We start from the raw sequence: 14040 nt of genomic DNA on the forward strand, positions 1-14040 counted from the left end.
CTCCTCTGCGAGTTCAGAGGAGCTTAGACGTCGTGCAGGCTGTGTCCAGCCACTCAGGGACAATAGCCTCTGAGCAGAAATGACTCTCTTATTAGCCTGTCCGGGGTATAATCCCAGGCAGAAAAAGCCCTGGAGAACAATGCAGGCAAAATGCTGGGCATTGTAGCAGTGTCCACAGGGCCCTTGTCTGCCTCCCACTGCCCAAAGCAGTAATCAGAGCTCCTTTCATATAATGGAAAAGTCAATAGCCGCATACAATCAGTAAACAAATTCTGCTATTTTTAAAGAGGAGCCTCCATCTCCATTTTAGTGGTGGCAATTTAAATTATTCTACCGTGTAACACCTTAATTGTCTAAGACAAAGATGATGTCGAGAGCACAAAAGAAGCTAAGGCAGCGAGAGAGAGCGAGAGGAAGGTAATTTGCGCTCTGCCGTCGAGAGATGTCATGCACCAGGCTTTCTCCGCTCTGTTTCTGCCTATGCTGAGTGACACTGGCTGGTTTGCTGCTATAATAAGCCAGACACAAGCTGCTTGTCTGCAAGTTGGTGCTTTCTGTCAGGCTCTGATGAAGATAACGAATTATACTTAAAGACAAACCAAGCTTTTTTTTTCAAGCTTCCGTATGAAAACACTTTGTCGGCCAGAGGAGGTTCACACTTAGATTCACTGAGAGCAGTGTTACACTGCATGTATTACAATCTATTAACCTCTAAGAAAGAAAAGAAAAACACATGTTTTCACAATAAAAGGATATTCCTCCTCAGGTGAGATGCCGCTGACAGAGGCGTCTATTAGATTACTCCATAACTGCCCAATGAAAATCCCCACCGTTCAGTTTAAAGTATGTGGTAATACATAAAGAGAGAGAGAGCGTGTGTGCGTGTGTGTGTGTGTGTGTGTGTGTGTATGTGTCTGTGTGTGTAGAAGTGAAGGTGTCTCACTCTGTGTGTGTCTGTACAGGAGTGTCAGAGTGAGACAGTCCAAAGCTATGTTGACTTTGATGACTCAGTGCTAGCATAAAACAGCAGCGTAACAGAGGACTTCCGTTATTATCACACGCTCTCCCTCAAGGAGCCCAAAACATCAAACTACTCAGCTCAAAGGTAAACGGACAACCTTCCAAAAATTCAACACAACAGCGATGATAATCATCATAATAATCATAATAACAATAACAATAATAATAATAATAATAATAATAATAACAATCTTGTAGCGTCTGAGTTTGTTTGCCTGTACACAGTGCTATGACAGAAAATTCTTTGTGTATTTGGGTTTTAAAAAGGAGGGCAGAGGAGAGGTGGAGGGGAGAAAGGAGCTAATGTGTGTGAGTATGAGGGAGAGGCGTCCGTGGTGGCAGGGAGAGCTATACCTGGCAGGGCTGTGTGTGCGGCAGGCAGGAATGGCTACACTCTGCTTTCATCTGGGTCAATGATGCAGAAGGGGAAACATTCAGATGCTGTTCAGCTTTTTGTCAGGGTGACAGGAGGGAAAAAAAAGGTTGACTTCCTGAAAATGAAAAAAAAAAAAAAAAGGAGAGAGAACACCGGCTGTTGACACTTTGGGCTTAGAGAATGCTCCACTGACTCACAGACGTTTCTCTGTAAACAGAATGAAAAACATTCACAAGGCCCAATCTGATGCATATCACACACACAAAAGCATGTTTGTGTACATTTAAATCAAACTCTGATGTTCCAAACGCTAAGACCAATTACAAGGTCAGGTAATCCCATAATGGAGAAATTGTGTTTTGGCTTCGGAGGAAAATTGCCAGCCTGGGAGACGCGGACGGGGAGAAACAGAGGAGAGGGAGACGCAGCTTCATGCCGTGCTCCTCCACTCATTTCTCTCGCATTTATGTCACCTCCTAAAGCCTCCTTGGGCACAGCTGCGAGGGAGAGGCGAGGAGGCCTGGCCGTTAATCGCCGGCTCTGGCTGTCCTAACCTTATCCGCTCACCTGGCCCTCGTAATGATTGGCCGTTTGAGACTGAAAAAAAAAAAAACCCTATAGAACAGAAATGATTTCAGACTACTAAAATGGGGGATGGGCTCCTTCCTGGTGAAGCGGAGATCGTTATTTTAAGGACAGTTTAAACGCACCCTCTTATGTGGAAGACAAGCATTTGTGAGCAGTGGTCAGATAATTGGACAGTATCTAACTGAAAGCATTTGCATTACACAGAGAAATAAGCACCAAGCCATTTCAGCCGACTGAGCCCCATTGGCCAAGAACAGAGAGGGTAATGTGACATTGGTTGTCAGCGCAGTAAACAGGAGTGTGGCCCTGATAGACTGAGAGAGGGCAGAACACCAACATCTCCTCGGGAGAGAGAGAGTCAGCGGCACACACAGATGCACACTAAAGCTGCCTCTTATCGCTCTCACCGAAAGATAAACCCCCCACTAAACTCCTATCTCCGTCCCGAAACCTCTGGTCTAACGTTTATCACTTCCTCTCATTTATCGGTGAGACATCCATCCATCTATCCCTCACAGGGCACGGAGGCTGGGTCTAACACAAGCAGGGGAGAGGTTCCAGTCAGGGGCCAGAGAAATCCCTCATGCTCTGTGTGCTTTCATGCAGGCACACAGAGATTAGCGCTGGTGCACAGAGTGGATGTGAAGAGCTCATCTCTCACCTGTCCCTCCTCTGCCCAAATTACAGACGCCGGCCGGGTCGTGTAGCGCCACAACACCGGCCATACGGCCGAGCGGCAGGTTTTTACACCGGGGACCTGTTGATGCATGTATTTATCCAAGTAGGAACAATCACACACTCTTATCAATGGAGAAAGTTCAAGAAAAAAAAAAAAGAGAGAAACCCCCCCTCTCTCTCTCCCTCCCTCCCTCCCTCCCTCCCTCTCTCTCTCTCTCTCTCTCTCTCTCTCTCTCCCTCCCTCCCTCTCTCTCTCTCTCTCTCTTTTGGCTTTGACTCATCCCATGAGAATCCAAAGGTGGACTCAGCTGGTGTTTATACTGCATCATGTAAAAGACTTTTTCCCGTCCTCTCAATTCCATTCTTTACGTGTAAACCATGTAAAAAGAGAGAGAGCAAACCCGGCATTGCCATGTAAGACCGAGAGTCAGTGTCTGAAGTCTGTATGACAGTGCACTGTGTGAGGAACACAACATTAGACTACTGGAGACTCATGCTAGGAAGATCTAGACCATTATTAAGATGTGAAAATGCATGTTTTTCCCCGTTATTTGAGTTCTCTATTACCTGTTGGCCAGCGGTTTACAAATAACTTGTAAAATCAGCGTTAGGAAAAGAAGACACTGTGACTGTGTTTTGAGACTGAAAAAACAATCTACTTACTGTCACCCGTGAGTTACAGCAAACAGCATGCCCAGGGTAGCAGTCCAGAGCCCAGCCTTCACACGCATCTGCCCTGTCTCAGTGCATCCTGCAAGGAAAAAGACCATATGTTTATATACTGCCGAGAATTATCAGGCATCTCAATAAGCAGATAGCATGATTCCATTTGTTTTTCTGTTAAAATGATAAATAAAAAGTTGTGTTAGTTCTAAGAATAAATGTATTGTTGAGACAGGTGGTTTAAATACAGATACGTGAGATGGTGTGATGTGAAATTGAAAATTAGATATAATGGTGTGACAGAACGTGAAAGTCAGGGCGTAGTAACGGTGGGAGTGTTTGTACTGAACACTGAATACTGTTAGAGCTGAACACTATTAAAGCTGAAGGCTGTTAGTGCTGAACACTGTTAGCGCTGATCTTAAAAGAAAAAAAAGAGCGGTAGCCTTGATGATTTAAACAAATGGTGAGTCTATGAACAGAAAGACCATAAGAAGCGTACATGCGACCGGAGAGTAAACAGGACTGTTGTTATTACCTACACTTAAATTTCTCAGTAACTTCTTAACGTTCGATTTTTTTTTCACGTTTTAAACGTCTTTAAACGTCTTAAAGTCGAACAAGTTCATCAGTGTAAACCAGACTATTGTGGATATGTAGGGGTCTTAACCAGAAGTGAGAAAAGTTTCATTTCTACCGAGTACAGACGATGACCCCCCCCCCCCCCCCCCCCCAAAAAAGAAAAGATTTAAGAAGGACTTTATTGAGCTAAGAAACGAAGCCTTTTCATTTCTTTTCATTCCAGTTTCCCCAGGCTACGGCGAGCTATTCACTGGAACTCCACCACAGTGTAAAAGCGCTGAGCAAGTGAAGGTGCCGCACCTGCTGTAGGGCGGCGCGGGAAATAAAGCCAGGGCTCAGTCAATCCAAACGACATGGGGTCCAAACTCCTCACAGCGCGCGCCTGCACGTGCTTTGACATATGCATGCTAACGTTTTCAGCATCGACCTGATCTGAAAACTATGCTAAATATCGCGAGCTTACATTATTGAGACTAACCACAGAACAGCTTTCAGCAGTATTAAACAAAAGAAAACACTTTCAGGAGGTGCACCACCGAAATTATGACCCCCCTTCCTCTCTTCCGTTTTTCCTTCCCATTCTCCTCCATGCTTTCTTTTTTCTTTTTCTTTTTTTGGGGGGGGGGGGGGGGGTGATGATGCGAGGTAACTACGCTTACACCATAATTAATTTATTTCGTGAAAATCATGTGGATAGATTTTTTTCACAGCGATTACACAGTTTAATAAATATATATGCTCATGAAAAGAAAAGTCTCGTGCTATATGTGAATTATGTGATCTTCCACATTTCCTTTACAATTATGAAACAGAGAAACGTCCTGAGATAAAACCGTCTTTTACAAATGGCAAAAATCAGTTAGCCTAATCTTTGAGTTACTATTTATATTTCTTTATTGTTTGTTCGTTTATTTTGACTTTTTATGCAAATGTCATATTTTGTACGCCCAGTTCATGTCCTGAATCTAATGTAGACGTTGATCATAAACACGCAAAGATTTTACCAGCTTTACCGAGCAACTCTCATCTGCGTCCTTTTGAAATGTTTTGTGAGCTGATTAATATGAGGCCTACAAGGGAATAAATCTGTTCACAGTCATCAGGTGAAAGATCTGCGCTCTCCGGGGATTTCAGATTAGAAAGATTAGTTAATTATCCACAAATACGATTCTGCTCTTAAGGGTGGGGACAAATTAATCCCGGCAGCAACCGGCAAAAATGTGGCTTTCCGAAATCCAGCACCCTGTGTCTTTTCACATGCAAAAAACAGGCCTATAATAATCTGGGTTTGAAGAGAGCCGGGGCCCTTTTGTACGGGCCACTCTAATGAATAGGCCTGGATTAATCATTTATCTTTTGTTGCTTAACGCCATGATGGATGTACCGTCGCTTAGCCTGACGACAATGGATGCAAAACGTTTTGTTCTTACCAAATAAATCACTCTCGTTGTTTAAGGTACATTGATCAATCTAATGACTTGTAATAGGGCCCTAATTACCACAGAAAAGTGCTCGAGTCGCAGTGGCGATTGTGGAGTTATAAATCCGATGCCTCGCAACCAAAACGATTTAATTTATCTAAAAAATATTCTCAAAGAGTGTTTAAAAGATTCAAAAGCCTGTCGAGTACTGTTGTTCAAAGTTTCATTGTGCTGTAGAATTACAAAAAGTGTGTTTGCCAGATATTAAAAGCACAACTGTGAGTGCAACGATTCAGTTATTTCCTATCACACTCTGGTCAAGCCACCTTGACTGGGAAAATGCACCGAAAAAAATGTTTCGATACTCGCTTGACCAACCCCTCCTTTTTTTTTTATCAAACGGGGACATATTATTCATATTTAATTTCTCAGTCTGAGTTCAAGATTGAATTTTAGAGTGTTTTAATATTCTCAGCTAAACATAATAATCTAAGTGTATACACTCTAATTAGACGACAGCACTCCAGAGAGAACATTTATCTCCCCTATGCTGAGTGATTAAGAACCGTTTTTTTGGACATGGGTTCCGGAAAAAAAAATGGTGTCGGGGTCGCTGACAATCGGGAGATATTGATGAAATATATTTGATTCAGTGTCATACGGGAAAAGTCAGGGATACACCTGTGACACTGCGCTGCAGCCGTTTGTTAACATCTGTGTTTAACGGGTTGACTCTGCAATTATATTTCAATCGCGGGGAAACGGAGAGAATAAATATTCGAAACAATATAAACCAAGAAAAAGAAAATAACACGCACAGTCTCCCGCACAAACCTGCGAAGATATTCACAAAACTGAGCATCTAAGTAGACTACTTTTGCATCTCAATCAAATTTTGCGCATGCAGAATCGACATTTGATCGTGCTAATTGCGCCTCTTTCAAATTGCAATGATTGCAGAAATGAAGCGTTTTTTTTAAAGCTCCATCCCTCGGATTTGAATAAATTGTTTTATATTCTCCTCGCCATAGGTGGGAATTTAAAGCAAAACGCGGTTGAGTAAATTGCGCTGAGCCGGACTGGCAGCAGTCAGCCTCGATAATAGAGCATTATTTGGCCGTTTTGAATACTGTAATGCACAGCTTTCGGCAAGGGCCATTCTCGAGAAAATTGCTTTAACTTTTAAAGGGATGATGATTCACTCCAAAGCAGACCATTGTTACATTATGTCATTACTCTTAAATGTTTTAACAAATTGTGGAACACGCTGGCATAATGTGCTGATCTTCGTAAAAAAAAAAAAAAGAAAGAAAATTAAAAAAAAAGGAAACTGTCAAAATAATAACACTATCTAGTGTTATTTAAAAATGCAGACAGATGGCAGTTGCATTAATTTGAAGACAAATGTCATTCAAGTTGTTATTTTCCTCCATATTTTAATATCCCGTTAACTGCATAAATTAATCTCATATTATGTTAAGTTATTTTAAGGCGGATAATTAAAAAAATGTGCTTAATCCGCTGTAATAGATGTGACGCCTAGCAATATGCTTTGTTGTGAAAAACTACGGTTTTCCGCTGGTTTTCTGATCTTATCAAATGTCTTGTGGGTGCCTTGATCAAATTGTCAACCATTTCTGGTTATTTCCAAAAGTCTTTGTCACCACGTCACCCCTCTCATGTTGGCAGTGATTCTATATGCATTTAAAAAGAAGCGCTGGTATAAGCGCACGCGCGCCAGGTCCTTCGTTCCCACCCTTCCACAAGTCTCTCTGTGGCATTCTCTCTCTCTCTCTCTCTCTCTCTCTCCCCGCCCCCCCCCCCCCACCCCCACACCACACACACACACACACTCACACGCGCGCGCGCAGGCACACAGGTAGTTTGAATGTTAAAAGAATTCACCTGTTGTGAGAGTTCCGTTGTTATCCACAGCACCCTAGACCAATGATGATTTGTCCAACTATACAGTCCCACACAAAGATTCGATATTTCCTCTCAAAAGAAGTTTGCCAAACTTATTCCCAGACGACGTTAATTCATCTGACTCGCGTGTCACTAGACAATTTTGGTCCAGCTGCAGTCAAGAACTTGAGACAACGTCTTCGTGTGACTCAAAAGCCCGCTTTATCCGACCTCTCTCTGAAAACAAGACACAGAAATAGGTCTGCTCGATATTTAAGAATGGTTTGGGCGGGACATATTACTTTAAAAGAGTGGAAAATAGTAAATACAGAATTATTGTAACAGTTAAATTCCAGAAGCCCTAGTCAAAGGTGGTTTTGTCCGTTTAGTGAATGTGTATGAAAATCTTTTTTTTTTACTAATTTAAGATGTAGTCATACGTCGGAAACAAAATTAAAATTAAAAATAATTATGGACGAGTAAATGCTTACCCTTAGAGATGCCTGTGTTATTATATCAATTTGAGCTGGTATAATGCGTGGAGACATTGCGCCTTGATAGCCATATATATAAAAATGTTCAAAATACGAGATCGTTTGGTGCTTGACAGTAGGATCCGTACACCAATTATTGATTGACGTGCCGCTGTAGTATTTCTGTCATGGTCGCATCTCTTATTGGCTGAATTCGACTCCTCGCGAAGTATCGGCGGCGTAGATTGGTTGAGATTTTTGGCCAGCTGTACTTCAAAGAACGCGCTCACTACAACTAGGTAGAGTAGGGAGCTTCGAGCCAAGACAGAATCCGTGAGAGTTGCGAAAAGCGAAGTGTCAGAGTCAAGCTGGAACATAGCATCTTTGTTGTTGTGAACAATTAAGCATAGAAAAAGCCCTGGCTATGGCTACGTCTATACTCGGGGTAAGGAGCTAATTCATTTTTCAAACGGTAGACAACGATTTAGCATTATTGTTTCTGTTCAGCGAGACTGTCTTCCTCAACTCTCCGTTGTCTGCCATAGACTTGAGTGAGTCCCCTTATGTGGTGTGTAATTTAGTTTGTAATATTCATGAATCAAAGTTATATTCACGTAATATCAAATATTAGGATATCATAATATTTCTGGTTATTGGGGTATGTGACTGAGAACTAAGTAGTATATTTACAAGCCGTGTGAACCTGCAAAAACTGAGCAGTCTACTTTTATCAAGCAGCAAATTAACGTAGATTTTCTTGTTGTTGTTGTTGTTGTTATTGTTGTTGCTGCTTTTTTCATGTGACGGTTTAGCTTTTTATAGCGTTACGTTTAGCCGTGTTTATCACATTGCGTGACACAAAGCTTTGAACAATTGTTAAGGACACGAACTTTTCTCTTTGCAGGAAGAACCGCGATTTGGAACTACCCCCTTAGCTATGCTGGCTGCAACTTGTAACAAAATTGGCAATACCAGTCCACTCACCACTTTACCTGACTCCAGTGCGTTTTCGAAAGGTGGATTTCATCCATGGAAAAGATCCTCATCCAGCTGCAACTTAGGATCCAGTCTACCCGGATTCACAGTAGCGACAAGCCGTAGTACCACCGGACTAACGACGACAACCGGCACGAGTAACAGCGCGTTTTGCTTGGCATCCACATCCCCGACCTCCTCCGCGTTCTCTACTGAGTACAGCAGTTTGTTTTCCAACTCTGCGAGCGTTAGTTCCCAAGAGTCCGGACAGTCAGCTTTCATTTCCAAAGTTCACAGTTCGGCAGAAACTCTGTATCCGAGAGTGGGGATGGCACATCCGTATGAGTCGTGGTACAAGTCTGGTTTCCATTCGACCATTTCGGGTGAGGTTGCCAACGGGGCGTCCTCGTGGTGGGACGTCCACACAAACCCGGGTTCTTGGCTCGAGGTCCAGAATCCTGCCGGTACCCTACAAACCTCGTTGCACTCCGGAACCCCCCAAGCCATACACTCTCAGCTTAGCGGCTACAACCCTGACTTCTCCACACTGACGCACTCCGCTTTTAGCTCCACCGGCATCAGTCCCACCGCATCACACCTCCTGTCCACCAGCCAACACCTGTTAACGCAGGAGGGCTTCAAAACTGTTATCCCCACGTACACGGACACGTCCGCCGCCAACGCCATGATATCTGGAGCCAGTTCAGGGATAGGAACGTCCTCCAGGTCATCCAGGAGATATTCCGGCCGAGCGACCTGCGACTGTCCGAACTGTCAAGAGGCGGAGCGGCTGGGGCCTGCGGGTGCCAGTCTGAGGAGAAAAGGACTTCACAGCTGTCATATTCCCGGCTGTGGCAAAGTGTACGGCAAAACGTCTCACCTAAAGGCGCACCTCAGATGGCACACTGGCGAGAGGCCTTTTGTCTGCAACTGGCTTTTTTGCGGTAAACGATTCACCAGATCCGATGAACTTCAGAGGCACCTTCGCACCCACACCGGAGAGAAAAGGTTCGCTTGTCCCGTATGCAACAAGCGCTTCATGAGAAGCGACCACTTGAGCAAGCACATTAAAACACACACCGCCGGAGGAGGAGGGAAAAAGGGTAGCGACAGTGACACCGACACCAGTAACCTGGAGACGCCTCGGTCCGAGTCTCCAGAACTGATTTTAGAAGGAGTAAACACCGGTAGGGTCACGGTCAAGGACCCTTCTCCGCAAAACGAGTCTTGAATGGCTTGATTCCACGGCAAAAAAAAAGAAAATAACCTCGATGCTTTCGATAGAAAATCAATATAATCTCCAAAACCGGTAGGTTTATTTAAGAAAAAAAGAAAGAAAAAAAAAGAGAAAACGGGTCTGGAGTTTGTGAAACACTGTTGAAAGCATATTTACATTTTTAAAAACCATTGAATATCTAAGTGTTTGCAATTAATCGCATCCGAATTGGAAATAAAATATTTTAATTCCATAAAGAGCAGAGGATGATTATATTAATATTATAATCGCACATGACTGTTTTTCAGGACATCCAAGCAGGCAATTTAAGTATTTTAAACACATGAAAATTCGTGTGGTGCGCGAGAGAAGAAAATCTAATGAACTTGGCTGGATGGTGCGAGTCAAACCCATTGTGTACATATATATTAACAACAACAACAACAGCAACAACAACAAACATGTTATTTTTCCTGTAAATGTTATTTCTGATTGTTTTGTCCGTGGTGGGTCCTGAAATTCAGGGAGTTTTCTTTACTTTCGACGCACTTTGTGGATGTCAGTATGTATGTAAACACAGCTATTTAAATATTCAGTTAACCTTTTCTTTTCCTTGCAAATATATATATAAATGTTTAATTGTACAAAGTTATACGTATAAGGCTTTCATTTTGTAATTAAAGGGATTTAAAATCTGGAATTTTCGTTGTTTGATGCATATGTTTCAAAACGTTCTTCTCGGCGACTGTAACTTATCTGAATTTATTTTAGTTTAGAAATATCAATTTCTAAAAAGCGCCGAGTGCATCAAATCCTTTTATTACTGAAAACTGAGAAGAGGAAACACTGTGCACACAAATGTAAATATTTAAAATCAATATAAATTGCGGACAAACGCACATTGACGTGCATTTCCCAACGGAACAAATCAATAGTCAATGCCCCGGAACAAGTATTTAATACCCGTATGAAAATCTTGTTAAACATTATTAATTATGACTTGGAGCGTACCGCGGCCCCATGTGTCTTGTAGCCGCGATTAGGGATTCGTGTCTTATCAAATATCTAATTAATCTCCGAGACATCATTTGTTCAGGCTCTCTTTAAAGGGGCTTTTCCGAGGGGGGTTCGGTGACAAAAGGCCCTGAATATTTATTTTAATCGCTCAAATTAACTGCTTAAATTTGCATGTCAAACGAAAAATGTCCATTCCAGAGTGGTCGCATTTAAGCATCTTTAAGCTGTTACAGAAATGCTGGGCTTGACCTGATGTTGCGGGAACATTTTTTTAAAAAAAACTTTTGGTAGGAAAACAGGGAAAAATCTATATGCAAATGGAGAATTTAAAACACTCTTGCCGCTGCGGCGCAGTCAAATGGTTCTGGCCTATTATTTGAATATCAGTGGCCCTGCATTGAAAGGGTTCAAGGATGCTCTCTGACTTCTTTGTGTTCACCCAGTGCACCGTCCGCTTCCAAAGAAAACCCCGAGGAGTAATTACAGCGCGAGCCCCGGCCTGGGAACTCATTAGGGCTAAGGCGTCTCATCCAGACATTCTCTTTTCTGGAGAGGAAGTTAAATTGACCAGAAGGCAATAGACGAAAATTATTTTCATTTCCTTTTGTGCGCTGGTGGCTCACTGTGGGCTGGCGGAGGGGAAAGAAACACATGGAAATAGAATAGACTTCATTATCATTTAGAAAGACAGTAAAAATGTTAAAGATTTTACTGAATACTGAATTACACACGAGCTGAAATGCTTTATTAAAGTCGCTCGCAGTTGGCAAATAAATGTAATACAGATATTTATTGAAAACTCTATAGTAAGTTTTTAAAAACGGTATTCTGATTTATGTTGTACTACTCATGTCTTAAAAATACAGAAAATGTATTATTTGTTCTTTTCAAATAGCAGCCGCGTAAATACGTCAAACTGTCTTTAAGGCTAATTCAGGATTTTACAGTGTATAATTCAAACCCTGTAACACGGAAATGAGAGTCATTTAGTCGCGAGGGCATTGACGAGCACACTTTGCAATTAAATGGCTGTATTAAGATTTACAAATGGGAGTTTACACGGACAAGATCTGGGTGTATTTAATTCTTTTGGTGCTGAAGGTGCCTGGGGTGGCGGACAGTAAGTGCTGTCAGTTATCGCTTTTGTTGCGCTTGCCTGGAATGCGCTCTTGCTGTGCGTTAGGCAGAAGTCATCTTTGTTTCCGAGATACAATAAAGAGAGATCAAAGCAGAGCGCCTGTCCGGCCTCGCGGGGCACACAATCAAAACGTGCAGCATCTCAGTGATCAAGGAAGTAATGCCGATGTCTCCGCAGCTCCCGGGTCAGCGCCCGTCCATCACGTCTGCGTGTCCTAAGGGAGTTTAGCTCTCTCCTCAATCTCGTTGAGGCCGTTTTTAGTCACAAACGCAAGATTAACAATCGTAAAATAATAACAATATCAGTAACAACAATAATAACAATAATTTTAAAAGCGGGTAAACGGTTCTTGTTAATGTATTCTGATTCTATTCTTCAATCTGAATTTTCAAAATGGGTTGCAAGCATGTTCAAAATATCAAATATAGCGTTTGGCCGTCTCATGTGTCATTGCCTCTTTGAAAGCGATGAAGAGATAGACGGTAGCCTACGCTGTCGGTGGGGCAATGACCGAATGCTAAGTGAGCTGTTTATTTTATTCACCAAAAAAAAGGCTTTACGGTAGCGGAGATGATGCCTTCTGGCTATTGATTGGTTTCACAGGCTAATTTGATTGCAATTAATTCGACTTCCAATACACCAGCGCCACCCACGGGTTAATTCAAATATGGCTAAATATTCATCGAATCGTGTTTAATGGAATATTTTGCCAATAGGTAATTTGTCTCATGATGCAATCCACCACATGGCGTTGAAAATGACGCGTCATAGAAAAAACAGCGATGAGGAATCGAAGTCAATAGGCGTAAATTAAATACAATGCGACTGATATTAGTCGCTCACTTTTTTGAAACACTCAGTTTAACTAACCTTAGATATCCGAGAAACAAATTAAACTGGCGCCCTACGCCTTAAACTACACTTAATCCTACCTAATATGCCCACATTAGCACATCTGAAACAATTAAACCGCTGTGTTACGGCAGATAATTGTCAAAAACGCGTTCAAACAGTGTATCGCATAGCCTACATGTATTTGACATTTTCAACTTACAGTAAAGATTGTTTTAAACAATATCTCTTCCGTCCGCCGTAGAAGTGAGCCTTTCTCTTTCGCAAAATGGAGAAACAGAAATACTGACTCTAAAATAATCAATGAATTTTACTGTTACTTCCACAAATGCGCATCCCTAGCCTACATAAAAAAAATTACCTCGACGGTCGAACTGCACTCTTTGTACACTGGATAAAACAAACAAATCATAGCCTATATGGGAGCGAAGGCCTACAAATCGTCTATGCGAAGGCAACACTCACTGATCATGACTAATACACGCTATTGGTTAAAAAAGATATCGCATTGACTTAACAATTTTAAAGTAGGCTACTATGCGCTATTTGCAAATTATATATATATATATATTTATATGTGTGTGTGTGTGTGTGTATATATATACATACACACATTTTTTTTAATAATAAAAAATATTATAACTACGCGTTGTAAACGTTTCACGCTGGTCCAGTTTTCATCTGATCAGGAGTCTTCCAAATACAGTCTCACGGAGTGCAAAGATTTGTGATGCTACAAATTACAGTTCGGTTCTACCTGTTTATTTATTTAGGCTATACCTAAAAATCTAAATCTAAAAAATAAAATAAAATAAAATAACATAGTAAAATAAAATAAAATAAATTAAGCATACTATTTACAACGTTACTTCGCGCAAGCTTTAAAAGAAAACTGTAGGATCTTCAAAATTCTCTACTAAACTCAGCGATGCAATGGGCTTACATGGCTGCTCACGACCCGTTTGTTCTTGTCACATCTCTGGAAAAGTCAAGACATAATTCAGTTCTGATGATTTCAAAACAGTAAATAGCTAAATAAATAACTAATCAATCTACAATAACATCAGGTTTATATCAAACCTATGAAATAATTTACGCTTCAGTTTCCATAGGTAACTTCGTTCTTTATATCGCAT

At 41.6% G+C, this 14040-nt stretch overlaps 1 protein-coding gene across 1 annotated transcript; it reads left to right on the forward strand.

Moving 5' to 3' along the window:
• The first annotated feature begins 8130 nt into the window (after positions 1-8130).
• Positions 8131-9912, forward strand: sp9 (sp9 transcription factor). The gene is made up of 2 exons (XM_030787012.1): positions 8131-8151; positions 8611-9912. Exons 1-2 carry the CDS (start codon positions 8131-8133, stop codon positions 9910-9912), a joined length of 1323 nt encoding a protein of 440 aa, XP_030642872.1.
• Positions 9913-14040: the final 4128 nt, after the last annotated feature.

The sequence above is a fragment of the Chanos chanos genome, chromosome 10 (genome assembly GCF_902362185.1).
Source record: "Chanos chanos chromosome 10, fChaCha1.1, whole genome shotgun sequence".
Taxonomy (NCBI): domain Eukaryota; kingdom Metazoa; phylum Chordata; class Actinopteri; order Gonorynchiformes; family Chanidae; genus Chanos; species Chanos chanos.

What these genes read in the sequence shown, in the direction of transcription:
- sp9 (XM_030787012.1), top strand. Translation starts at nt 8,131, where the DNA reads ATGGCTACGTCTATACTCGGG. An exon ending in TGGCTACGTCTATACTCGGG is followed by an intron (nt 8,152 to 8,610) that starts GTAAGGAGCTAA and finishes TTCTCTTTGCAG; the next exon opens with GAAGAACCGCGATTTGGAAC.